The sequence below is a fragment of the Drosophila santomea genome, chromosome 3L, assembly GCF_016746245.2.
Source record: "Drosophila santomea strain STO CAGO 1482 chromosome 3L, Prin_Dsan_1.1, whole genome shotgun sequence".
Taxonomy (NCBI): Eukaryota; Metazoa; Arthropoda; class Insecta; order Diptera; family Drosophilidae; genus Drosophila; species Drosophila santomea.
Window position 1 is genome coordinate 19,033,449 of NC_053018.2, and position 27,994 is coordinate 19,061,442.

Genomic DNA, 27,994 nt, shown 5'->3' on the forward strand with positions numbered 1-27,994 from the left:
CAATTTTTCAAAATATTTTTTTAGCTAATTGCATTTGATATATAGAAATAATTTTCAAATATCTTCATCACAATTTTCTAGTTGAATGACGGGTATATTCGACTATTGTCTTCTGCCTTGTTTTATTTGTGTCATCCACACTTTATACTTACTTTAGCCGTTAGTGCATTTTTCCCCAGAAATATTTACCCTCCGAAAAGGGTTTAATTCAAAAAGATTTATTGAGCTAGTTTTAAAAACACATTTTATTCATTTGTATAATTTTAAAATCTTTAAATTGTAAGTTACTTAAAAAATTAAAAATGAGAGCATTTCAATCGTTTCTACATACAAATAAGTGTATTTGTAAAGATTTTGTTGGAATTAGTTGTAAAAAGCTTTGTGCTTTTGACAAAAAGTCGATGTATTTTTCTAAGTTAAATAAATTATACGTATTTAATATATTTGAATATTGTACATTCAAATTACAGTTATAGATATACAAAATGTCCAATAATTTACACTTAACTAAATAAATTAATTTACAGGAATTTTATAATTTTTATTGATGTTGTACCTAGTGTATGGAAAGTTAATCTTAAAGTACGGCTTGCTTCAATCTGTGGCAATATACAACATAGCCTATCATTTTTTTTCGTTGTCAATTTTACTTTTATCCAACGACGACGACACCATTCCTCCGCCGTTCGAAGGGTAGAGCTTTTCCAAGTAGTTTAATGACTCGTTTAAAAATGTCTGCAATAAGAGAGATAGCACCTATATGACCTGAAATTTCCAGAGCCTTACAAGGGAATCCTTACCTGAAAAGCGTGCAGGACAGCCATAATTGCGGGCGATCCGAATCCGTGCGTTATCAGGGAGAAGTGAGTCAAGTGGCGCTGCATCGATGGCTCCAGCAAATGCTGTGATCTCGTGCCGAAGTGAGTCGTTCGATCTTGGCTTAAGATCTGCATAAGCTCTTTAGTAATCTGGATTGTTTAGGTATTTAAGAATTTAGAATTTAGGAATATCAACAGTGGAAAGACTAGGATATATTATTTATATATTACAATGCATCTTTTTGTTCGCATTTCTGATGACCGTACCTGCTGGGAGTGAAGAATGAGCTCTTTTCGTCGGTACGAGTCCTGCGGCTCCGTTTGGTGGCGCACGATATACTCGGCCAGCTGCCTGGCGGGGAACTCGGTTTCGCACACGAAGTGAAAGTCCTTGGCCAGGTGCGTTGCCTCTCCCTCCACCAAGGATGTCAGTAGTGTCACGTTGGCCGCTTTCCGTCTGCCGGCCGGCAGGTTCAGGCCGATCTTCTCCAGCTTCTCCCTCAGCAGGCGCCCTCCGTTCTTGCTCTTGGCCCTGAAACGAAAATCGAAATCGAAAAGGTTAGCTAACGACTCAACCAAGTGGGGATCCCATGTAAACCCACCTTCGGAGCACTCCGCCCAGCAGGGAGGCGTTCAAGCACTCGGGGGGCGACAGGCGACGCTGTACTTCGGCTATGGTGACCTTGTATTTCGAGGTGCTCGATAGGAGACTGAGGCGACCAGGAACTGCACAGAATACCTCGCTGGGCGAACCCGATCCAATGTTCCCGGCTTCTTTTCCGGTTTTCATGCCTGCAAATAAACGCAACACCGAAAATTAGTCTCCATGAGTATGTATGGTACACCATATTGTTCATAGTGTACGGAAAATATATCATTATGGCTTTTGTTGTTATTGTTCCGACATTGCCAAGTGTGAAACCAGGACGTGGGGATCGTTTTACCCAAATCCTGCCAATTAGAAGGGCAAGATTGAGTTTCACAATTCACACAAACTCACTATTTTCAGGGGTAGTTGTTATGTTGTATTGTTATTCAGGCGTGTTCAAGGTTCCGCCTCGAACGCCCAATGGAGTGGAATGTGAATGTAACTTCCAAGTTCGTCATGAAAATGTTTATATTAATGTTTTTGATAATATCTGCATATAAATACGGTGTATCAAAACGTAGTTTACATTAAACGAATACAGCTATCTTAGCAGTTAACAATAAAATTATGTCAAGAATAAAACCAACGCCCTTATTGAATTTTCGATCTAATAAAATATGAGCATATGCCATAAAAGCTAAAATTTTATTTAATTCGAGTAGTTACCCTTTGGAAGTACTTGAAATACGACTTTTTAGGATTAAAAGTGACTTCTCGAAGGGATGTTTTTGGTATGTAAAATATGAATGGCTATTACAACTAATCGTTAAGTTTGTGAGAATAAGAGCTTGTCGGCCCTCCATTTCTTATGGTAGCAATACTATACAAATTAAAAGATATGCCCATTAGGTGCACTTACTCTTTATGAGTGGCAAGTCCGACATGAACGCCACGTTGTCGTCGAGGGCAGGAGCTTGGACATCATCGACGGCGTTTTGAAGTGCTTGGTGCAGCGCCAGGGACTCGTGCTCGTGACCAAGCCTCGATCCGTGGGCAGCTCCCGCCGATATTGCACTACCGTAATCACTCCTCCTATCCGTGTACGGAAATCCATGTGACAGTTGGGTCTGCAAAGGCTTTCAAGATTAATTTCGTGTTTCAGGCAATGCGCACTGCAAAATACTATCTACCAACTACAAAAGTGCCTCTATACTTATGATCCTTTTTGGAGTGATAAAGTTTAAGTTTAGTTTAGGTTCCGTAAGCTTGTGTATCTGTGTATAGAGTTATTGGTGAGCACTGAGTACTTTTCAACTGAAAGTTCCCTCAAACAGCGCCTCAATTGAAGCGTAAACATAATTTTTGCAGCGCAGTGTTGTTAAGGGTATGAAGGCATGATGCCAATAATTGCGAGACTATTAATATATCGGGGCTTCGGCCAAGGGGTTGAAGTCGCCGCATAGCCAATCCGAGGTCCCTGCCGCTAATGTATGCAGACCGGCTGGCAAACTGGCTGGCACACAAACACTGGCAGCCTCTCGCCAGAGCCGCGTGTGTGTGAGAGTCCTTTGGGCGGACAGATGCGCACAGAGCCTGCGAGGATACGCCTTCTCGGGGCACAAGGCTGCGTTTCACTGCACCACTTGCCGGTGGAACGAGCGAACGAGAGAAAAGGGGGGAAAGGACTCCCTTCGGCGGACTAAGGCTGAGCTAGGAATTTCATCGTTGTTGGGAAGAGTTTCTTGCGAAATCCCAAGAACATTTTTCACATTTTCCGGAGTATGTTTTTTTAATGCACTCGAATGGAATCCGTTCCAAAATAACTTCGACAACTTTCACAGAACGGGCCAGCATCCACCCTCAAATGTTCCATGGCTTTCGAAGCCAAGAATGTTGCAAAATATGCAAGAATAATGTGGAGCAAGACGCAAATTCTTAAACGGATGAAAAGATTGAGTCCTGCCTTCTTGTTAGCAGATATTGTAATATGCCGGCAATCGCTGTACCAAGGCGGAAATGCTTAACTTAACTCTTCTAAATGTCCAAGGAGTCTACATCGTACTTATGTATATGTACTTATATTTATATATTCTATAAATATGTCATTTATGTTAATATGTTCATAATTATGTTGAACCATTTATAGTAAAAATATAATGGTGCTTTCCTTTTCAATTTTCTTACTATAGATAGCATAACTATTTTTTTAATATTTCGCAAATAAAAATGTATGATATTCTTAAGTAACATTTTTTAGTCTTGTGATGAAACTTATTAAAAAACCTTATTAAACTTATTAAAAGTCTAGAAAGTTGAAATCAAGCACGCAAGTTTGTTGTAACCCATAAATCTCAAAAACTATTCCTATTCCTATAAAAAGCCCACAAAAAATCAGTTATAAAACAGGCAAATAACATAAAAGTAAATGGGCAGATTATAAAAACAGAGTCCTTGCAGGATTCAACTTACAACATGTCCCTGCAGCTCAGCCTCTCTGTGGGTCCTGTGGATCCCCAGTTGGTCCTGCGTGGACCTCAGTCCCGCCAGCTGGTTGTAGTGGTGCAGTGGGGCGTGGTGAAGCGAGGAGAGGGGCTGGCCATAGGGATCCGTGCCCAAGTACTCGAGGGCTCCATGGTTCTGCAAGTAGCCGGATATCTAGATTGCGCTTGGGATCATCAGGGGCGCCGCGCGGTGCTGATAGCTTACCTGTTGCTGGGGGGGACTCTGGGTGGAGTGGTGGAAGGGGGGCGGGAAGTACGGCGGCTGGAAGTCGGACTGCAGCGACTGGTGGTGCATGGTGGCCGCCGATCCATGGGTGCTGCTGTGTCCACTGTGCCCCGTGGCCGGTCCGCTGCGTCCCGTGTGTCCGCCGGAATGCGTTGTGTACGCCGCACTGCCACTGGACAGCCCTAGACTCCCATGTCCACTTAGGCGTTCCTGGGGAAGAGACGCACAATTGTAGGTAACTCGAATTGCACACACATTTCGTGAGGAAAATATGCAGTTTATGGTTTTCAAGAAAAGTTCAGGGATCAAATGTTAAAATGTAAGTAGCTCTGATTAGAATAAATGGCGGGAAAAATCTAAAGTTTTCCAGATGAGCTTAGGCAATTGTCGAAAATGGAATGTATTCGTAATACACTATAATTGGGATCACTTTTCATGAAGCATATATGTACATAAAGTACTGGAGGTTCTCAAGATACGTATATTCTACGGCCGAGATTGAGAGATAACAAGTTATTTCGGGGAAACGTGGATGATCTAAGGCTATGAATCTCTATTATTCAGATATGGAGGTATATGTATTAAACAACAAAACTGTATGTAACTCCCAATGAGAACACACTCAGACTAGTAAAACGTGAATACCATTTCGTGAAGGATTTCATTTTCTCAAGATAGCATATGTTTTGATTGAAAATCAAATGCTTAGTAACGCCCACTAAGAAACACAATCCTTTGCGGTCGTGTTTTAGGCTGTTAAGGTAAGTTTCGTATATTGTAGAAAACAATAAACCATCGGTACACAATTTTTGTAACACATTGGATATCTTTTAGGTATTGGTGCTTCTTTCACTTTAAAACTTAAACAAACACCGAAAAGCAATATGAAGCCGGTAGTTTGAACGTGTCTTTCTGAATCTGCTTCTGGTAATAGTTTACATCAAATAAAAATAGCTTTAATGAGATTCAACATTCCAGTTGTCGGACATGAGAACCAATAATTCACTGATATTTTTAGATGGATGATTAATTAGATATGAATAATATACATAGATCCACCAAAAACTTTAAATTTGGTCTGTAATAGTATTAAAATTGATTTAACTTTTTAATTAAATATCAAATCCGCAAGGCACACTATAGAGCGTTAAATAGTTTTGTAAAAACTTGTATTTAATTAGAAATTTTTAAATTAACTATCTGGTCAGGTTCCAGATTATTGAACAGCGATATAAAACATTTAAGAAACCACCAGCCATATCCGAGGCACAAAAAGTCTTCTGAGGTCATGTTTTTAACCGCCGCGAAATTCGACACACTGTCAATCAATTGTATCTTAATCCCAGCGAGATCCCGAGTCCAAAATATACCTGAACCTGAATTACAGCTGGCATATCCACATAGGCTAAAGTCATGTTATCATATTTAAGTCCGTCGAAACCTTATGCACACATATTGATGGGTTTTCCGGCGATTTTGGGGCGCAAGTCGGTGTATTCCGGAACTATTTGGCTATATCGCGTCGGATCACAATCGCAAATCAAACGGGGCTCGTTCTGAAGACCGATTCGCGCTTCCTCGATTTTTTCGACTTTCCCGCACCGACGGCAGCATCAGCATCAGCAGTCTACGAGCGACGAACGCGAAATGAGAACTAGTCGCGCGCCAGTGTGCCAAAAAGGCGAAAAGGTTTTTCAGCCGGCGACGGCGGCTTCGCTTCGCAGTCGCTACCGTTAGAGGTCGGATAGATGGATGGATGGATGGATGGATGGATAAATGGTGGGTCGGTCGGTCGGATGGTCGGATAGTCGGATGGTCGGCTGGTCGGTTGGTCGGAGCTGTGTGGCTATATAGAGAGATTACCGCCGATTTGAGATCTTTGTTGTGGGCGAAAGCACATTTAAATGTGTGCGCGGCATAAAGGACTCGCATAATGAGGTCGGAAGCTCGGCTTGCTGAATGGTATCACACAAGCCATTTGACATCCTGCCCAGTCGCGCGCCTTTGAATTGCCAGGACTCGCAGGATGCAGTGTCAATGGGAGATGCGCGCGATAAGGCCGAACCGGTGGGGTACACACATTAGGTATCCATAACTGCGGCTATTGATTCCCTGCATTTGCCACTGCGCAACATTCCATAACAAATTTATACGACTGCCTTGCATTAGGCTGCTCTCATTTACCTGCTACTTAATTCAGCATTGTGTCCGGGGATCGCGGAAAAGAATGACAGTAATTTGACACAAAACGTTGAGGTTTTCACAAATCGAACATGTTTATTCGATTGTGCAAGACCAAGGCTCGCGGAGGATCGGCCTTCATTGTGGTCCAAATAAGGAACTCCTCCAAGTGGACCAAACATGGAAGGCCCTGCCCAAGCGCTCTACTTCCCCATCACATTTCGCATCGCCTTAATCAACTAATTCATATTGCTTACACATCCAAATCGCAGCTCCATTATTTAGTTCTGAGGAGTAGTTTTTAGTGGATGACCGAATAATAGGTGATTACTGAATCACAGACATGCGGAGCTTTAACCGTTGGCTCGTGTTTAAACACCAGATTTGTTTCGAGCTAGGCAAGTGAAAATTCTTTTGTATCAGGGAATTATTGTAAAAATTATCCAGTTAGAGGCTGTGTATATTTTTTAAATTTACAACTTATTGAACTTCCTAGACAACGCTTTTATTTTAGGCGATAGATCAATGCATTTTATAGAAACTGTTTAAATTACCCATATATATTATGCTCTAGTCAAAATGGAATACTGCATCACTTTAAAAATATCAGATATTATCGATATATGATCATCGTATCTTAACAGCTCCCTAAAAACCAGTTTCTGCATTTCTTCAGTTTGTAATAACCATATTCGCGGAATGTCTGCCCCACTACTACATTTTCCCATTAAATTATGGATCGCCAAGCGAATTGGTAAACTTACTGAACAAATTTTAGCCACATACGAGTGAGTATGAACCAATCTTGATAGTTGGGCCAAAACCCTTAGTGTGGTAGGGAGCATTCTTGCGAGTCTTTGGCTGGCTGGCTGGGCCAAGAACGTGGCAATTGCGGATCGGGCACGACTTTATTGTGGCTTAATAAATTAAAATAATTTTGATTGATTACTTTGGATTATCTTGTCATTTGCCAACATCAAATAGAATATTTAGGAACACAGGTAAACCGGTTCTCCTTTGTTTTGCGTGAATATTCGTCTATCGGCGGCTGGGTTCTCGGTGGTTTTCTTCTTCGAACCCCGAAGATTTCGCGGATTTTACGCTGAAGAACCTTAGCTTGGCTCTAATCAAAGCCGAATCTGAGTATTAACTCTTCGATCAATTAAAACGGCATTTCTGGATGAAAACTACTACTTGAGTGGGGCACCCCAAAATCCTCTAGCTCCTTTGAGTGCTTCCCACTTATGACCTATTTTATGTTTCGCTCTTGGTTTGGTGTCTTGTACTGAACTCTATGTTAGCTAATAGTTGGTAGCCGCTAATACGCGGCTGACTGCTCATCCGTCTTCGGATATTCGCGGCTTATTCTCGGCTCTTGCCGTCACTCAATACCGTCAACAGAGTTGGCCCGCTCGGAATTCGTTGGTGTGGGTATGCGTGGCTTTTGGGCAATGCTTTTGACCCTTTGCCAGTTGGCAGAGTTCTTTATTCCGCTGCTATTTCTATTTATTTATTTATTTTGCCATGGCGTTTTTTCTCCATTATTAATTGTGCGATTGGAAACTCTGGTTTTCAATCACATGAGTTTCAGAACTTTAGCCCATTGTCTGCCATTGCGAGACATGAATGTGCCGAAATTTCTGACTTACTCTGGTGGTCAATACTCCCATGGCGTAATTCAAGATAAAGATAAATAAATTATAAAGGTTCCAATGCTGCTCGGCGGCCAGAGACCATCTGGTTTTGGGGGGCACAGGCAAAGGCAAAGGCACAGGCATGGGCACAGGTACAGGTAGACAGTTGGAAGCTGTTGAGCAGGTCGAAATAGTTTCACCTCAAGTGGGTTCTGTTCCAAACGACGGTCATACAAAACTCACAAAGCCTGGCTCGCAGATCTCGGCTCACATATGTACGCACAATCCACACACACGCCGTGTATAAATGCGCACTTCACCCGATATTCTAATGAAACGTTATCCACTTGCGAGTGATCAATTGCCATTAAAAGAGTTTTGACTTCAGAACCAGGGTTCACTTTTCTAACTGGCCTATTACGACTCTCGGCCCCGTGGAGTGGATCCGTTTCCTAACGCTGGATTTTGCATCCTACTACTAATACTTCTACTACTAATAATAGTAATAATACCACTAATAATAGTAGTAATACTAATAATAATAATAACAATATTAAGTATAGTAAAAACAATAATAATAATATTAAAAAGATTATAAGGGTGAGGTTAAGATTCTAAAACATTTTTGAAAAGAGACCTGTACTTCGTGAGTTTTAAATCAAATGCAAACTCATAGATTCTTTGGTATGACAAAACGATTTCTCTAAATAAGTTCGGCAAAACAATTGCAATTAAATAACAATAATACTTAAAAACATGTTTTCGAACTATCATTTCTAAGCTGGATTAATTTTTGTAAGCTGTTTTTATATGATTTATTTACTTTTATATATTAGTTATATATTTAAACCTTAAAATTTTATTTGTGCAATAAAAAAATTTATTTTGCTATTTATTTAATACTGTCTAGGCATTATAATTGGCAAGAAAATAAATGCGTTTTAATAAAAATTTCAGATTTTTTAAAGTGACCGCTACCTTATTATCATCATTATTATCATTCAGATATTCAAAGGTTCGGCGCCTTATAAAAATAATGGTGAATATATTTGCAGAAAAGGTTATTTCTCTTCAACTGATTCAAAGAGGCATCCAGATCCAGAATTTAAAGTATTCATGGGCGTGTCTTGTTGAAATACATTGATTTCTGCTACTTTACATGCATTTTACACATTCGTACAAGCAGTGGGCGGCATCTATGTTTGGATAACTGAACCAGCAAAGGTCACTACCTACCACCCATAGATGGCTCTATAGCCCAAGTAAAATAAGAACAAATTTGAATTTTAGTAATATTTTAAAATTAAGAAAAAACAAAACATTTTACAAAAGCGCACCTGTATGAAGCCAACAGCCTAAATCGTAACAAATAATTACGTTTCAACGTTTACGTTTAATTCATTTAATCAACTACCAAGTATATGCAAAGTCATTTGGAATGCTTGTCGTTTGTATCTAAAGTATGTGAGTTAAATTATGTAGGAACTGACCAAAAATATTCCGTAGCCTTGAATGTATGTTTGTTAAAAGACCAAGTGTGGTTGCAAGAAGCGCATAACCATTTGGAAATTCCAAAAACAAATGTCGGACTTACTTTATTGCCGATTTTATTAGCGCCAACACCTAAATTGCTGATGAAGATTCTAGGAAAATGAAAGCAAAACCAAAATATACGAAGAAGATGCTACATAAAAGTTAAATCCTGCTTATTAATGCAGCACGAGATGTAAAATCAAAGTATATGTTAAGATATATTAAATATAGTGTACATTTTCTCTGTACATAAACGAAAGTCTTTTTATTTCCTAACTCAATTTGATATCAGCTCTTTTCCAAAATGTATTTCCAAATTCTTAAGGGAAAAGCTTTACACTTTGTGAATCAAAGCCAAAGCTTAAAGGAAATCCTCGCGCGTAAAATTAAATCTACTATTAAGAATACGATTATACGCTTTCGAATATATCTCTTTAAAGAAACTTAGCAATCAAAGTAAATCAAATTAAAAATCGAATGAGTGGTGAAAGAGTGCAGAGGCCCTCTTACTTTGAAAGTATTTGCAAATAATAATTAAATTAGCACGTGGCTTCCATAAGAGCAATCACGTCCGAATTCCTCGGCGATGACGTAATGACTCTGGATACTTATACAGTAGCAGTGGAGTGGACAGGAGTTGGCCTCGATCCCGGCATGCCGCTATTACTGAAATTGCCGGTCGAAATCATTTCGCCTGGCAGAAGAGTGCCCGCCCAAGAAAAGAACATGCCTGCTCGATTTTCGCATTTTTTCGGCCACTACCTGGTTGGGTCTGGTTGGGCCGCCAATTATATTGCGACATATAAAACAAGTAGGCCCTAACGTCTTATAAAACTCCTCACTTTCATCGTGTGGACCAGTCCTTTTAATTACGCTGTCAAGTTGAATGATGGTGGGGTTCCAAGAAGGGGAGGAGGGAGATCCCTATGGATCCCTAAGAGATCTGGCCATATGGAGACATCGAGTGGCGTAAGGACCGCCCCACGGCCATAGAATAAGCCGAGTTCATGCGGGCATTGTCATAATATTGTCAGTAAATAAAGAATCCATTCTGATCAGTTTTGGGCACGAATTTACATACGGTCGGCACTGGCCATCCGCGAATCGGTGGTACAGTGGGCCCCCGAACCGCGATCGTTTCCAATTAGATTACACACTCGTTCGACGTCCGGTGCTGTCATTTATTGAAACTGCGAGTTGAAACTGTCGGAAGAGCTATAAATTAAACGAACTTAAGAGGAAGCTTCGCTGCAAACGCTGCATATAATATTCATAACAACAATGGAAATGTTCAGCAGACGATAATCGATTTCTGCTTATTACGATTCTTGCAGGTACTCCTGCCCTCCTCCTCCTGCTCCTCCTGCTCCTCCTGCTCCTCCTGGCTGCGCACGCGCTCCAATCCGCGGAGCTGAAGCTCGGCTGGATCCTCATCCTCATCCTCTTTCTCCGGCTCCAGCTCCAACTCCAGCTCCAGCTCCTTGGCCCCCAAATGCGCGAAGGAGCGGGCCCTTAATGAAGTAGTAAAACCCATTCATAAATGTATTAAACCTGCTGGGTATTTGCGGAGCCCGCTCGGCCAAAATCGAAATGCTGCGTCCGCTCTTCTAGCGTACAGATGACGAATAGAAGAACGACGAGTCGCGAGTGCCCACTTGACCATGCAGTTGCACTGCGAGAAAAGATCAGGTGGTACTAAAATTATTTATATCAGAGTGCAATGCATTACGTCTGAGTCGCTGGACTTCTGACATATAAACAGGATCACCGTTTACAGAACGCATAACTGAGTCTTACTGTTCCGATACAAAACTAAATTTACGTTGAGCTGTAACTTCACATATAACCATGCGATATTTGTATATTTATATGTATTTTCTTTTAATACAATGTAAGCGTATTATATATACTATGTATATCTGAATCACAATAAAGTTTCTTATATCTGTTTTAAGATAAGAACAGTTTTCCCTCATAGTAAGAGCCCCAACCCCACTATCATTCTGTTTCTTTTTAGCTCTTCATAATGCAATGATTCTCCCTGTGTAGCATCTTCTGAGCTCGACCGAGCTAAGCTCTGCTCGTCCGTTTGCAATCTACGTCCAAAGGGCAGGCTTTCGATGCAGCAGCCTCGTGAGCCAACTGCAGGTATGGCCTCCCCATCCTCCATATTCAACCTCCAAGGAGGCAAGGGCAACGCATGTCGGCCAAGCGATGCTTTCGCTCTTGTCTTGGCTTTTGGCTTCGGACGAGGATATGGAAGTGGATGTGGATGTGGATGTGGTGCTTTGCACGGCTTGGTTTTGGCTTTGGTTTTGGTTTGCCACGAGCCTAACACACGCCGTTCACCTCGTCGAGGTTCCGACACTTGATTCTGCATTCTGGACTCTGCTGCGGATCTTGGCCACGTTATGAACATTTACATTTATCTTGCCAATCAATTTAGTTTTGTTTGGACTTTTTAATTTCCTCTCCGCAAATGAAATCAATTTTGATGCGTGCATATGCAATTCGAGTTTCCTCCGAGGATTCATCTGCATGTCTGTGGAAGCGGAAATGCCTTCCAGCGGATGCAAAGGACTCGAAATTATCTCGCCCGCACTGGCGGACTAATAAATATGATATGCAAATATGCACACGGATCGCTCTTATGCTGTGATCCTACCGAAATTGTTTCATTCATCTTATTGCAAGTTTCCTCTAGTTCCGTTCATATAGAAATGCAATTCACTTTTTAATCAAGACTAAAATATTGCATCTCGAAAGGAGTAAACATTTAATTGCACATTTATTTCTTCCTGTAATCCCTATACTCGTATAGCAGATAGTCCGAAGTTCTAAGCACAATTACCATACCAACGTGTCTCAGAACCCAGCGAAGTGCATATTGTAAATTGGAACAATTATTCTAAATTATAAAGAAATTATTCAATAAATCATAAGGGAACCCATCAATCAGGGTTTGAGCCCGAACCTCTGGGATGAAACGGAGTTTGGGAGTTTGGCTAATAAATAAGCTGAATGCTTTTTGATATTTGGGGGCTGTGCATCGAGCATCGAGTGTGCTATGGGAACTTTTCTGCCAATCTGTATGGCATTCTTTTTTTAGTCGGCGATCGCACGCAAATTGACGATGCGTTGCGCTTCAATCTCATAAATTATTTTGGCAACGCATCACGCGAGTGTCCCAGTGGGATCTTACCTGATTTGGGAGCCTTCGGAGTGCCAGGGCCAGGACCAGTACCAGTATCAGGACCAGGACCCGGGCCAGCCAAACCAAAGCTAATGCCAACACACTCGGCATGCCCACTTTGTTGGCGGGACTCGGATTTTTGTGGGCGATGACTTTTGGTCTACCTCTTCGCTGTGTTTTTGTTTTGATCTTTGGCCCTTGCCCCGCAAATTGCCCTATTTTTTTATCGGGCATCAAAAAAGTTCTTGGAAGCAGAAACACCATATAATTTCGCTAATTAAATGGGGGAGCGTGTACCCACGCATTTCCAGAATTCCTCTGCAGCCGCATTTGAATTTTGACCACTGACGTCTGATCACTCCCACCGCCGTCACTTTTTGCTCTCTGCCCCGAAATCGTGTCTGCACTAAGTGTATAGAACCTTTTTACTTTCAGATATGTTTTCCCATAACGCACACATTTTTTAAACAGCCAAAATGCTTAATCTGGGGCTTTTACCGGACAATTTTTTACTGGTAGTATTTTTATAGAAGCTTTAACAGAAGTAACACATAAAGCACTTTCTTTCTTGGATTTAATTTCAAAGCTTAATCAATTTTAATAATATATGTACAAGATCTATTCACTGTCAATATTTTATGATAAATTAGTATCTAAAATTTATTTGTCTTTTATAAGAATCCCGACTTTTAAATCTTTATGGAATTCATACGCATACACGTTTGCTAGCATTTTCAACATTGTCGTTGTTCCGACGGCTCGTTTTGCCGTCTTGAAGACCAAACGATTAAAAAATGGCTCTTTTTAAACAGAATAAACTAAAAAAGTAGCATACAAAATTAATAAATGGAGCCAACTTGTTTAGGGACTGATTACTCAATGACATGTTAGGGTTTTATTTTAGTAGTTCTAAGTAGTAGTTCTAAACTTTAAGTTAATAGACCAAATGGCTTTTTCACAGAAGTTGTAAATTTTGTAATAATCCGTTAAAATATTATTTATGGGATTTATTGGGCTTAAACAAATTTTAAAATAAGATCAGGCTAACTTCGAATGCTAAGTTTTGTTTTGTCGCTCTACAAATTTTAACCCAGTATTGCTTATAGTTAGGACTTTTCACTTCAGAAACCTATAAGAATATTAAGAAGCAAAACATTGCCAAACAGTACCTAATCTGAATAACGAATATGCAATTTTGTGTACATCGCATTTTTATCGGGAAGACAAATGAAATTAAATGACTCCTTTAACGTCTTAGTATCAGAAGAACAACCATTTGAATTCGTCCTTGGTTAAAATTTGTAAATACACTTCTGCAGTTTTTTGACTTATTGTCTTAAGAAGTCAGTTTAAATTGGAAAATTCATTTTCAAGGTTTAAGACCCCTAATAACAAAAGAATTGCATGCGCCTGTGTTCGCAGTCTGCACTTTGTGCCCCACACCCTTTTGGGGTCTTGAGTGATCCCCTGAGTTTTGGAGTGGGCACAATCAGGTTGAAGTTTATGTACTTATTATTTCCAGAGCAGAGTGTGCCACACGGAGTCGCAGGAAAAGCCATTACTGTAAATTGGTCATTGATTTTGCTGCTAGAATGGTAATCACCCGGAATGGTAATCAGTTTGTGTGTGAATCACGGGCCCAGATCTCTGGGTCCGGATCGCCGAAGCGTAATTGGCCAATGGTGCTTGCGTGCCCGAAAGTGCCCAAAGAAATTTCAGTGTCAATCAAGCTCGTCGGCCCATGGGCACTCGATGGTTCAATATCTTTGAGTATTTTGAGTAGCTGACGGGGGTAAAGCTGGGGTAAAGCTGTGCCGATGCACTCGGGGATTAGCCTGGGCAAATTTCGGCTGACAGACAATTTGGATAGATAGACGACTCTCCTCGGATTGAAGTATCCTGCAAAAGGCGCGCGGCTTACCATCATGAACTTCTGATCCTCGAACTGGTGGTCGTTGGTGCGGTGTAGAATGTGCATGTTGATCCAAGTTAGACGGCGATATCAACTAGTTGGATAGCATAGGATTTCTTTTGAACACTTGGGCCAGTTGGGATGCAAAACAGGTACGATCACTAAGTATGTAAGTATTTATTGAAAATCGATTTTTGGCACTGGTTAAGGCAACTGTGGGTGCTTGAGTTAGAGTTACGTATCCGCCGCTATCTATATACACTGCACACTCTCTAGTTGAAGGACAATAAACGTGAGTTAATTGTATTTGAATAATCTTTCAGTTCGGAGCCACGATCGTCTCGGTGCGGAACGGAACGGAACTCAACGCAACGCAACGGAGCGGTTTCGGTACGGTTCGGATCGGTTCGGTTTGGTTTAGTTTGGTTAATTAAGCGAGGACCCGCAATCGAAATTCCGCCTTTGCGCAGCCACCAGACGTAGTTCTCGACTGAAGTTGGATTTTCTGGTTGGACGCAAAAACCTTCGGGGGATGTGCGATGTTGCCGCTGCTGCTGCTGCTGCTGCTGCTGCTGCAGATGCTGCTGCCGCGGCGGCTGCTGCCGCGGCGGCTGCTGCCGTTTTTTCTCGCATACAGCTGCGAAATACATAGGAAAAGTGCCCAAAGCCTATGCCCGTTCGCCGCGCGTCTGTATGGGTGCGAGGCGCACACAGATACGCCGGGCAAGCAGGTTTTCTGGCTTTCGGGCATCGAAGAGCGGCTCCCGAAGAGAGCCCGCCGCCCGAAGAGAGCACAGCCATTTATATTTCGGAAGCCACGCCCCGCCAGCGGACTACTAGACAATGGGCCGAGCCCGAAAACAGAAAACAGAAAACCGAAAACCCAGAGGCTGCGGCAGCGCAGCTCACGTACAGATGTACAAACACACGGATACAGCTACATGGCCAGATGCGGATGCTCGGCTCGCGAGATGCGAGATGCGAGCGATACGGATACATAGGGGTGGAATGGAATCGCATGCGAATGGCCGGGGTTGGCGACGCACCCGTGCCCCGAGGGTTGCTGGATCTCTGGTCTCTGGGCCCGGGCTGCTACTGGGAAAACCCCGGCATTGGGCGCCCAAATCGCCAGTGGTACGTGCTCCGGGTTCTTTCTTCTCTCGGGGATTAAGCGACCCACCTATGTACCGACGTACTTATCGAACATTCGGGGGTTGCCATGTGAAATGTGGCCCGATTTACATATTCTACATAAAAATCTACCCATATGAGTGCGTGAGTGTGGGTCCGTGCTCGCCATAATCAAAACAAACTGAAAATAGCAGATTTTCATTTTTTCATTTAATGGCTATAGCATTTCAAACATTTGCGGTAAAGTTACCCAAGTTACCCAACGAATTCATTTAATTTTTGTAAACGATTAAACAAACTGAAAATCAAACCCAGGTCCCCTATTTAAAGAAAGGGAATTTATAAAATCCCTTTTATGTAAATCACGGTAGTGATTAAGTGAGATTAAAGTACTCTTTAAAGTAAAAGGAGCTCTGTAGGAACTCTTTTTTCGGTTGCCAATGTGCTTATAACAAGGGAACTTCTTATTTTTGTCTTGTAAAGATAGTTTTCCTCAAATACTTAGTATGATTCCAAACAAAAAGAAAATAAACTCAGAGATAGTAGCATCATTATTTCAAATCAAGTTAATGTATTTGACTTTATTTTTATTTACTTGTTCCTATAGATGTGATCCTAAATTAAAAACTAAGTAAACATTTCATGCATTACATTATTTGTTCAATTTTATGTAAATACTTTCTAATAAAATGAAAGGCAAATAGTTAAAAAGTTTTTAATGTGCTTTAATGATAAAACAAAAATATAGTATGTAATAGCAGTGATGAAAATAGGGAAATAATTTTTTTTACGATATTGATATGGCTTAAGGTATAGAAATATAGAAATTATTGAATATATCAATTCATTAATCGAACTCTTGAACATAGAAAAAATCAATTCCAAAATACTCCTGTCTAGTAGTTTTTCTTCTTAAAATGGTTACTGGTTAACATTGTTTAAATCAAATTATGCCAGAAGGAAATATGCAAAAGAAAATTTACTCCCTAATCAACCTAAACCATCGCCATCATTTTTAAGAGCTTAATATGTATATGTAATATGTAATAGAAATCAACATACTTGGTCAAAAGTGTGAAAAATGTGTTAAAAAAGAGCTTAGAAGATACATCCTGAGCACGGGGAATAATACCTCTAGAAACAAACTGCTGTTCTGTGTGAGCCACGAACATTTGAATTTGTTGACTTCGTTGTTCTATTAACTTCCAGGAAAAGCTGAAAGTAAGCCTCAGAATCCTCAGGAGACATTTATTACATTTATTCGTGCTTTGTTTTCAGGTTACACAATTAGATCCGCAGGTAAACGGGACAAGGAGGATTAGCGGCTGTGGAAAATTGAATTACTCGCATTGCCCAACCCGAGCGCTGAATGTTTGTCCCCCAATTAAATTATGCCATTAGCTTTCTAAGTGACTCAAATGGATTCGGGCTCCTACCTTTTGTTGCCAGGGGAGCCAAAGTTCAAGCGAGAAAGAAGGAGCGAAACTCGCCGGAAAAGTATATCGGGCACGCAGTTATTAAATCCGAGTTTGTGGCAGGGCGAAATGAGATGTGAAACCGTGATCTCGCCGACTGCACATGCACATTATGTACGCGGAGCCACTCACGAAGCCACTTCGGAGGAGCTGGCCTGGGTAGTATATTTCGTGGAGTGGAAACGGCGATCAGGTGCATTATCCAATTGCGGCGGTGGAATGCCGGTCGACCCACCTCCATTTCAGCGATTTCATTGCGGCGGCACGACTTTTGATTGCGGCCACGACAAGAGATCGATCGATCGATCGATCGATGATCGGTCCGCCATTTTCAGCTCCGATTCGGATGCCGAGGCAAAGCCAAAACCGATACCGATACTGATACTGATACTGATGCACTGCTCGCATTACCAATTAATTCCCAGTCCTCCCCGCAGCACCGGGCATAAATCGTGATGCACAGTGGTCCGTGCGCCCATGGTAAATGCACCCAAGTACACCTCTGTACAACTACCAACTACCAACTACCAACTGCCGACCCGCACACCTACACCATTGCAGCCACAATTACATCCCCATCCACATCCACATCCACATCCCAACCCATACCAGTGCACTACCGAAAATGGCAGCTTTCTTTGAGCCAGTCATAAGCTGGCTCTTAACTGAGGAGCTGGGGATCGCAACTGCCCAAGAGTCGAGGACTCGGCCTGAGCACCTCATTTAAGATGCGTCTTAAATGCGATCGCCGGGGGAAAACTCGTGAATGCCCCAGGAGTTGCATGACTACTGCCCAGACTTGTGGCTTCGTGGCACTTACTCCAACTTTAGTGGTCCAGGGACTGTGACCGCCAATCTGTGGCAACTCCTTTTAGCGGCAAGCCGCTCTTTTCGGTCCGCCTAGCCGGCCGCAGACAAGTGCATTCCATTCCACATGCAAATCACAATCAGCTCGGCGGGAGTGGTGATTTTCCAAAAATACTACATACATACAAGCGATGTGCAACCAAAAATGTAATTAGAAAAGGTAAATTGTAGCACAGTAAAGGCTGCTGAGAGGGATATGATATTTTTGTTAGGCAATTTAATTATAATTGTTAAACCTAGTAGTATCTATTTAACAGCTCTATATTTAATTTCTTTTACTTAATTTTCGAAAGATGAATTATCTTCTTTGATCTAAAATATTAGAAATATCAGTAACTCAGTGACACCAACATCATTTGTAGATAATTACATTGATTTCCTAAATTAGATCTTTGTCTAAGGTATGAAATACTACTATAGTACAATATGTTTTTCTAGACAGTAGAGTACAATTCAGAGCTTTTCCTGTGGCTAAACCCATTAGATAAAAACCATTTCTTCCTGCGATTTAAACCAAATGCCAATACGTTTGTGAACATTAAATCGCCGACTCACAAGGTACATATCTAGTAACCAGAAAAACGTCTAATTAACGGACGAAAGAGCAGAAAGCCCTTAAATGGAACTATCCCTCAGAGCAAAAGGAATATGCACTTCTAGGGGTTATGGCTAATGCGACTGCATAGGCCTCATGGACTTCTTCTGGACTGGACTTGGGCGGGGGGTGCGGCGTATGCAAATGGAGCCCTTGTGATTGAGTGTTTGTATCTGCAACTACCTCGCCATAATTTTCCGCATTCACTTGAGTTCGGGTTCGGAGTCGAACGCATGTATATGTAGTACGTAGCCTTACTCGAATACTCGAGTGCGGTAATATTTTGAAACAGCCGCGGGCCATTGCGTTCATATTCGTTAAGTCCTCAGATGCAGGCAGATTCAAATTTCGGGGGAAGCCAAAAGCTGTGGCCCGCTTGCGATACACGAAAGCGAATCATCAGCGACATGGTCGTGGCCCATGGCCCATGGTCGCTTATTCGCTCCTTCGCTCATTCGCCAGTTCGCCAGTTCCTCTTCCTCTGGCCGGTCTTTCAGCAGCAGCGCAGGCCCAGGAAAAGGCTCCTGCTCCGGCTCCTGCAATGTTGCACGACGCCAATAGCCGCGGGGAAGATAAGCGAGTGAGCCGCGCTCGTCGCAGTCCTGGGCTCCTCCAGCCTCCTGTCCTTTGCTGCTGCCCATCATTTGCCCCTGCCTGCACAGGGAAAAACTAAGGTTGAGTTCGACAAACCATAACTTAATAAGAGTATAATATATACACACATATATGTTGACAGCCGCAACGCATTATTTTCTTATACTCATTCGAAATATCTCAGAACATAACCTGATAACATTGAGCTTGGAGCATGGCACAGCTTATTTTTTCCAGTGTGCCCCAGCTCCGACCGAGCTTCTCTGTGCGGCGGTGTGTGCGTTTTCAGATGCAGTTGCAGCAGGCGGATGGCGGATGGCGGATGGCGGATGTTTGCAGCATATTTCCTACGGCTGTGCTCATGTGCACCTTTAATCCGCTCTGTTTTTCGCAATTCGGCGTACGAGAGCGTACGAGATAGGCGATAGAGCGCGGAGCAGCAGGGCGGACCATTTAAATTCGAGGTCAAAGGAAACGCATTTGCAGCTGTGTTTACCCACCGTAGATTGCGATTGCGATTGCGTACATAAATTGCGAACATATCGCTCGCCTGCACACACTCGAGTAAAAGGATTATTCTAAGATAGCCCAAAGATCCAGATTCCGATGGTTCATTGATTACAAAAATCTATACCATTTCGCAACATTCGTAAATTAAATGCATTCAAACCCATCACATACTTATAAAATAATGTAAACAAATATAATAAACGAATGTCTAGCATTCTTGAACTCATGATAATAAAAAATCAAAAAGTTCCAACTGGAAAGTATAATAAACATTTGAAGTGGGAATAAACATATAGAACAATAGAGTATTGATTAAACTAGGCTTGTTCAACGACACACTTTTAGATCCCATTATTCCAAGCCATACTCAAATGAAATATAAGTATATCGACCCTTGCCCGCTGCGTGAATTATAATTATAATCCTATTTCCCTTATGCTATCTGGTTATCTCAAATGCGGTTAGGATGTGCGGACAGGAGTCCGGAGCCTGGCGCTCTCGCTTTTTCTGGTGCTCCTCCTCCTACTCCTACCTACTCCTGGTTCTCCTCCTCGGAATAAGTGATTCCCTGGCTCCGTAACTCCATTCACGCGTCACGCACAAGAGGTCGTGAAATGGTCAGCGCCAGTTAATTAGGCAATAAAACATGAATGCCGAATTGCGTGCGGCGCCTTTTTTTAGCTTATAAAAACGGATTTCTATGTGAGAAAATTATCAGTGCGTTGGAGTCGAGCGAAATTGCCACTATTAAATCAAGCGAATCGCCAGAACCGAGTGGCATCGCATCAGCATCAGTGGAGCAGACTTTGAGATACTGAGATACTCAGATACCCAGGCATTCAGACACATATTCGCATCCAATTTGCGATAAATAACTGCGGAGACGGATTCTCGGTTCTGGATTGTGGGTTCTTGGTTGTGGGTTCTGGTGTTCAGACTCCGACTTCGAAAATTAAAAGCAAACATCCAAATAAGAGATGTAAGCATTTGACCGAGTGCAAGTGGTTGTTAAGGATTATAAATTGGACTATAAAATCATTAAAGCGCTTAATAATGTTTAGCTGCCTTTAATTCCTCGCTCGTTTTTACGCTCCCAAAATGGTGTAATTATGCCATCGCGGCGATAAAACAAAACGAAATGAGTCCGATATCTGGGGCACAGTTCATACTGGTCATAGCTCGACCAAACATAATCTTAGTCCCAATGTGATTTGTTTTGCGATCCAATAGTGATGTATAATTAATTATGTGAAAATCTGGTTGAAAGGAATCTTGCTACTGTATTTCATAAAGTACTTTCTCACAACAAACGCCTATAAGTCGAAAGTTGATTGGAACTCATGCAATGGTGCTAATGGCGGTCAAACACTTTTAAATAAAATCATCCTGAATAAAAAAGGAGAATTCTTGAGATCCTAAACCATTCCGATAAGTGTAAAAGATATCTTGAATAATTTGCTAAAAATAAAAATATAGACTTAAACATTATCTATTATAAAGCCCCAACTCCGGAGTTTGATGTATATTTTGAGGTTACCTCGAAGTTTAAAGATACAGTTTTCACTAAATTGATACGGATCCGAGCATTAATCACTTTGAAAACCGCACATATAAACGCACTGTTTTCCCTCAAAGCACGCCTATTTATTTGCATATACCTAACTATGTACATACCTCAACTCTTCCTAGGTATACGCACCTAAACATCTGCGATCTTCGGAGCAGGGACAACCGAGTGTGTAGCGCCTGCGGATGCGTTTCTGAATCTAGATGGGCTGGAAAGTGCGTAGAGGGCGAGATGGCGCGGAACGGTATCCGTTGGTGGATTGCCGTGTGGAGTCGGGAATTGGCCCGGTAGTAGGTGTCGCTGGCCCCGTGTGAGAATAACTAGTGGGCCACTCGCCCGGAGCTATCATTAGGGCTCTGCATTTTGCTTCATTTTTGCGCACACTCTTAAGTGATTCGCCAAGTGTAAAGTAGTTGTTGGAAGAGACGGCCAAGATTGCATTAAAAAGAAACATTTGAAGCATGCTGAGATGGAAATTCGTCTTATTATTTAACGCACTTCGCTTTCCCAAAACGAAAAGAAATCTGAAAATGCCTGTTCAGCACGAAAACGTGTTGATATGAGATATTTCAACATGTTCTAGAGCCAATACCATTCCAAAACCATGCCATAATTAAGCATGTTGGCTAATGACACGACCGCGATGTTCAGCAACAGTAGCGGAATCTCGTACAATTAACATAATTTGCCTTTCGGTGCTTTGAATATATTTGGGTGCAAAGGAACACAGCTCCAACAAAACGAGCGCCATTCTTCCAATATTGAGTGAAAACATTTATTTACAGATGTGAATGCTTTAGAAGATTACTGATGGCTATGGGTTTCTTAATAGGCTTTCCAAACTAGATACACGAAATTAAATATGCAGATACTCGGCTCCCTAGAAGCCGATCTCGAAAATTATGCCTCTGCTTATCCCTGGACTTCAATAAGTCGATCTGGCTCTTGCGGATGAAGATTTATAGCCGCTTTGTCCATCTCCATCATAAACAACTGGCTCTTCTCGCCCATATTTCTTTGTTTTATGGCGAAAGCCCGGCTCTCAATAGGTGCCAGGTCTGTCCCAGTCGGGGTATACTCGCATCTGGATCCTTGCAACCATGCATCCAGGCATTCAAGCATCCATGTGCATTTCTGGATCTCTGGATCTGCGGAGTTGCCATTGCTGCGCCGACCTGTCGTTGGCGATGACTTTATTCGAAAGTGCAGCGCGTGCCGACCCCCACTGACAAATTTGTTCTGAAGTCAAAACCAGCGCCGAGCACGCGTGAAACATGATATGCCGCCATTAATATAAATCACGTGATAAGTACAGTGCTGCGAGGAGCCCGTCACGTATCTGCATTCGAACTGCGATTGCCTTCCCAGCGACACACACTCTCCATTGAAATGTATTAATTTATGTGCCCAAATGCGCTTAAAACGTGTGTGTAATTACCCTCGGTGGAACTGCAATGACTAATGATTTAAATAAATAAGAAGACCTCTGCAACCTCTGCAACCCACGGGCGGTATTATGTTTGATTGAGCAAGCACTCATAAATTAGAATTTACCTGAATATCTTTTCGCTGAAGCTAAACATCGTTAAACTGTTAGTTATAAACACCATAATCTTAGTACAACATTCGGCTGGACATCAGCTTGAAACTTAATTGGTAACTTTAGCTTGGTAACATCTTTTAAATAAAAACAAATGTTGAAGATTATAAAATTCCAGTTAGGTTAACTATATGTAAACTATTTGTGTTGCACTTTCTTTATCAATCGGATGTGTTGAACTAAACAAGAGAAATCGCAAATGCGATTTCCTCGAATATCAGATTCCTATCTGGTCCTTATCATAGATACAATCAGTAAAACTTTAAAAATCGTTGACACATTGTTGAAGTAACTTTTAAGAACAAAACCCTAGAATCTTTACTCTACGAGTAACAGGTATAAAAAGGAATCTCTTGCGATACATCCGCAGCTAGTTACCTGAAATCGATACCCCCAATATAACGTGTTGATATCAACAAAAGGTAAATAAAGTATCAAATGGGACCTTGCTGACAAAAGACTCTCGCGGATCGTGGCCCTGTTTTTTTACCAACTTAATTAAAATGACGGCTTTCGGGGCACGTGGCCCACCCTCGTAATGTATATCCGCCGTGTTTGTAGTCTGTTTGCCGTATAATTTTCCGACAAGCCTTCTCGGCCTCTTGAGCCCCCAGCTATCGATTCCGCTCCTCAGTCGGCGTTGTGGGCTTCCATCAAGGAGCACTCAGGTGTGCGCATCCTGCGAGGCAACAAACACGGCCGCACGGCCCCAGAAAAAACATATGCGTGTCGCCGCAGCGCCGCTCGATGCCACTCGCACTACTTGGCTTTTCACTTTTTAGCTTGAAGTGCTCGTCCGCCCCTCCGCCCGGCCCAATTTCTCACTGGGAAGGGAATGTGGTCGGGAGAGGGGAGATTATCCCAGGAACACTCGGAAAAAAACAAGTTCCCTAGTTTTAATTCGCTAGAAGTGGCTATACCATCCTATACCACACCTCTATTACAATACTGTCATTATAAAGGGATCATATAATTTCTTATAAAATTTGTGTTAAATATTTTAAGTGAGGGATGCTTACAGTTAGCAGCTATACTCATTATATATACGCATAATGTTTACACAAAATTCATTTCCCAGTGTACACAGCATCTCTTCAAAAGGCGGGGGTGCATTTTAGTGGGCAAATGGGATGATATGCCTCGAAGTGTTGTTTGGTGCAGTGGGACAGGCAGTGTTTCCTCATGTATTAAATGGCATAAATATGGTCACGTGCCATTATTCTGGATTCTGGACGAACTCTTGGCTCTTTGGCCAGGATGCAACTCGAAGCCGATTCCCAAGCCGCAAACGGGCGAGGTATTAACATATCGAATTATTAGCCTACCCAGAACATTGGATAATGTGGATAAGGATGTCGTGGCGCTATTCCGTAATTATCTCGCAAATCCCTTTATGCATATAATTGGCATTTAACTACAATGGACTCTGTGGGCAACGTCTGCGCTGGTAATGCCATTACTTCCGCTAGATTATACAAATTCTGGTGTTTTACAAATTTTGATCTCAGCACTGAGGCGGCAAGCATGAGAATGCCAAGCTGAGTTTCACCGAAAATGAGATGCAAAGGGGTCGATACTCCATCCTAAGGTTAGTGTTATAGATAAGCATATGCTCTTTTCAAAAAAACAGCGAGTCGAAATAATCCCATTCGTCCTGCATACAGAACGTGAATGGAAGCGGATGACAATGGCACTCTATGCCCAACATTGCTCATTTGTATGAAAGGCCTTTCCATAATGTAAAATATTTTTCAAACCTGCAAAGCCCAAATCCCATCAAGCCTTTATTTAGCTCAGAAACAAGACTATTTCGAAATTTCGTTGATTGCTTTGGCCAACTTGGTATGTTACATCAAAGACATAAGAATATTGTCTTTGGTTACATATATGTACACAATATACTTCTTAATATAAAACAAGACCATCAGATACGCGTTACTCATCTAGTGGAAGTATGAGGGAGAAATTTTAATATTTTGTTGGTATATCCTTAAAAATTGATCATTTTAAAGGTGTGGGCGTGACAGTTCTTCTAAAGCCAAGCGTCTGCGTCGCTATAGTCTTATGTTCTTCTAGCTTTTATAGTTTCCTACATCACATGGACATACGGATACCCAGATATACGGACACACCGATATACGGACACACAGATATACGGACACACAGATATACGGATCTACTTGACGTGTGATCCTGATGAGAATGATATATGTAAGCTTTATAAGTTCGGAAACGCTTTTCCTCCCACCTGACAATTTGTTTACTAGCATATTTGCATCTGCCTTGTTGAGTGATGTTGATACTAATTAATAATATATACATTTATAAATACGATCGGTGATTTCTTGCGCCAGAGAACATATTTACATCCTCTGGTTCAATTTCTGTGGTAAATTCATATTAAATTTTTATTACACCCCTTTCCGCAATGCAAAACGCACATCTTCTCCTCAATTCAAACAGAACACTTCAACGTTTTTTCTTGGTACAAAAATTTGTTTATCATACAACTGGGATAGCCACGGGATATGAAAGTAAAATTGTCACGTTTTGATTTTCTCTCATTAGGATAAATACAAAACTGAGGGATGAAAACCATTACAATCTGAGATATGGAATCGCCTTCAAGGGGATCTTAAAAATGATTATTTGACTGAGCTTTAAATATTTCAAATTTACAGCTTTATAAAACTAGAATGCATATCGAAACAAGAATGATCACTTGAAGTATTTTCTGCAACCATTCAATAACTTGTGTGTTTTGAGGAGTGGTTTCAAAAATGTAAAGTGTAGACTTATATAACCCACTTAAGTACATTATAAGGTAAAAATAGTAAACAGCGCCTTCTTGCCAGTTATGTGGTGTCATGTCCCATTACTGGCATTGCAAACTCTTTTTAGGGGCACAATTGGTTTAGCGTATTTACATGTTAGGCGGTTATTTGACGGTGCTTGATTAATTTTTGCAGAAACGACGAGCGGCTTATTCAGGACCGACCCACCGCACTCATAAAGTAATCAGGTCCACCAACTGTCGGGGATTTGTCACCCCCATTAAAGAGCGTTTGATGTATTATTCGGTTCATTTGGTCGACAGGTCTGCGCAAACAGTCGCTGCCATTTGAGTCGCGCCACCGCTGCCAGCAACAACATCAGTCGCCCACCACAAAAAGGACCTGGCTGCCGGTGACAGGGACTAAGTCGTCCTGCAAACAGAACTACTCCCTCAAACAGGATCAGATCAGACATACACGACCACTGGCCGGCGGAGCACACGACCCGCCGCCCCAGCCTGGAATTCAATTTGTGGCAAGCGGAACTTGTCAAAGGATAATGGGAAAGTGTAAATATGCGCGGCCTTCTATTCCCATGCCACATCAAACAACCTAACCTATATGATCTCGTCATAAATTAACATTCTTATTATATGGATTTTATTAAACAAATGAGCTACCCACACGTTAAAGAGTTTATTTCAATTCTACAACATTATAACTAGTATATATTAAATATATATTACTACTTCAAATTTGCTGTAAACAGAAATTTAAAAAACCAAAATGATAGTTCCAATTTTAACTTTATTTTCTTATAACACTCAGCTCAACGTTATGCTAAAAAGGAAAATACGTCGCACTTTTCGGCGTAAATCAATAAAGTTTTTATTACAAATTTAGATTTGGCAGATTCAAATTTACCATGTATGATTCAATTGTCTGCTGTCTGAGTTATGAAGTTCCATTTCGAGTAATAATATTATTTCGGCTTACCAAGCAGCGAAATTAACAAATTCATCCCCTTTTTAGAAAAGCAGTTATTGTACATGGAAACAGCCATATTTTTCAGCATCCAACCACTTTTTATCTTGCTTAAATAATCTGTTCTTTAAAACATTTCACTTTAGAAATGGGATTTAGAATTCTATCAAATTATGATGTAATACCGAAAGGTAAGAAAGTAATAATTGTTTGAGAACATTAACATTACCGAGTCAAAATATTCCGTTATTAATCTAAAATGTTTTCTTTTTTAAGATAGAAAAGCAATAAATACTGGTTACTAATACTTAAAGTTACAGTTGCACTGGTAGGCTCTTTTATTAAAAACCGTACTAAATTCGAGTAAACTTTTTATTTGTCACAAACTCGACCTGATTTTGTAATCGGAATATGTCGCAGCAGATAAGCTCAGCCTACTTAATGGTAACAAATTATATTAACTCGTGGAGGAGCAATGGGGACATACCTGCCAGGCACTTGCGTCCAAGGTAGCCAGAAATGACATATCCAACTCCTACGGAAATAGACGAAAAGTTGGTTAAAGCAATTTGCCAATTTGGACCCAGTGGCAGCTGTTGTCCGACCGACCTTCCGTCGGAAGTTGTTTGTAAAATCCAGAATGATGACAGCTTTCGCAGTTGGCCACCGAGTGCAAATTTATGTTAATCGCGGGGATGAAGATACTCGGAGTGGAAATGGAGCCCGAACTTTACTTTAAGCGGACTGGCACTCGTAGTGGGGAATCACGTGCGGATGCCGGCGGAACTTGAGACCCAAACACGGTTATTTAGTTACGGGGTAACTCGGTAAAGGAACACGGCCTGAACTTGGACTTGACATCCGCCCAGTGAATTTCCGCTCCGGTTTCCTGCACTCGCACTTGTGCCAGAGGTTCCAGCTGCGGATCGGCACTGGAGGAGCTGCAGTAGCGCCGTCGTCGTCGTCTGAGCCAACTTCCGTATCTCCTTTGTGGTTTTCGGCCAAAGGATTCCCCAGCCCCAGCCCAGCATACACTCCGCTCCGCTCCGCTCAGTTCCGTGCGACCGAAGACCCAGCCGTTGGCTATGTACTGTTCCACCCGGGGGTGTATGCATGCAGCTTCTGTTGGTCATGTGCCACCCAGATCCCGGCTCCAGCTTCACCTCCCATCCCCATTCTCAGTCGCAGTCCCAGCCCCCCGAAAGTCCTGCCAAGATAGTGCGCAGCCATGGCTGTATGTGGTCCTTCTGCCTCATCCCTCATCCCTCCTCCCTCCGTAACAATTCCACATACAGCTTCTGTACATGGAC

General features: G+C 41.7%; 1 protein-coding gene across 6 annotated transcripts; it reads right to left on the reverse strand.

The window, feature by feature from the left end:
• Positions 1-514: 514 nt before the first annotated feature.
• Positions 515-27,573, reverse strand: LOC120448386 (transcription factor AP-2-epsilon). 6 transcript variants are annotated; one of them, XM_039630372.2, is made up of 9 exons: positions 27,294-27,573; positions 27,172-27,219; positions 4,114-4,344; positions 3,877-4,044; positions 2,327-2,534; positions 1,421-1,610; positions 1,086-1,350; positions 801-968; positions 516-735 (listed from the first exon to the last, which is right to left on the reverse strand). In XM_039630372.2, exons 2-9 carry the CDS (start codon positions 27,208-27,210, stop codon positions 625-627), a joined length of 1,380 nt encoding a protein of 459 aa, XP_039486306.1. In that variant the 5' UTR covers positions 27,211-27,219; positions 27,294-27,573; the 3' UTR covers positions 516-624. The 6 variants fall into 6 exon arrangements, with proteins under 6 accessions (XP_039486304.1, XP_039486306.1, XP_039486302.1 ...); XM_039630370.2 differs by lacking the exons at positions 27,172-27,219; positions 27,294-27,573 and adding an exon at positions 5,505-5,569 and having other exon boundaries at positions 515-735; positions 2,327-2,543; XM_039630368.1 differs by lacking the exons at positions 27,172-27,219; positions 27,294-27,573 and adding an exon at positions 14,597-15,055 and having other exon boundaries at positions 2,327-2,543.
• Between the last annotated feature and the right edge of the window lie 421 nt (positions 27,574-27,994).

Bases quoted from the DNA above. Each gene is read 5' to 3' on its own strand.
- LOC120448386 (XM_039630368.1), bottom strand. From the start codon at position 14,653: ATGCACATTCTACACCGCACCAACGACCACCAGTTCGAGGATCAGAAG. The intron at 4,045-4,113 runs GTAAGCTATCAG...GGCTACTTGCAG, and splicing joins AGAGTCCCCCCCAGCAACAG to AACCATGGAGCCCTCGAGTA. The intron at 1,351-1,420 runs GTGGGTTTACAT...TTTTCGTTTCAG, and splicing joins CTGGGCGGAGTGCTCCGAAG to GGCCAAGAGCAAGAACGGAG.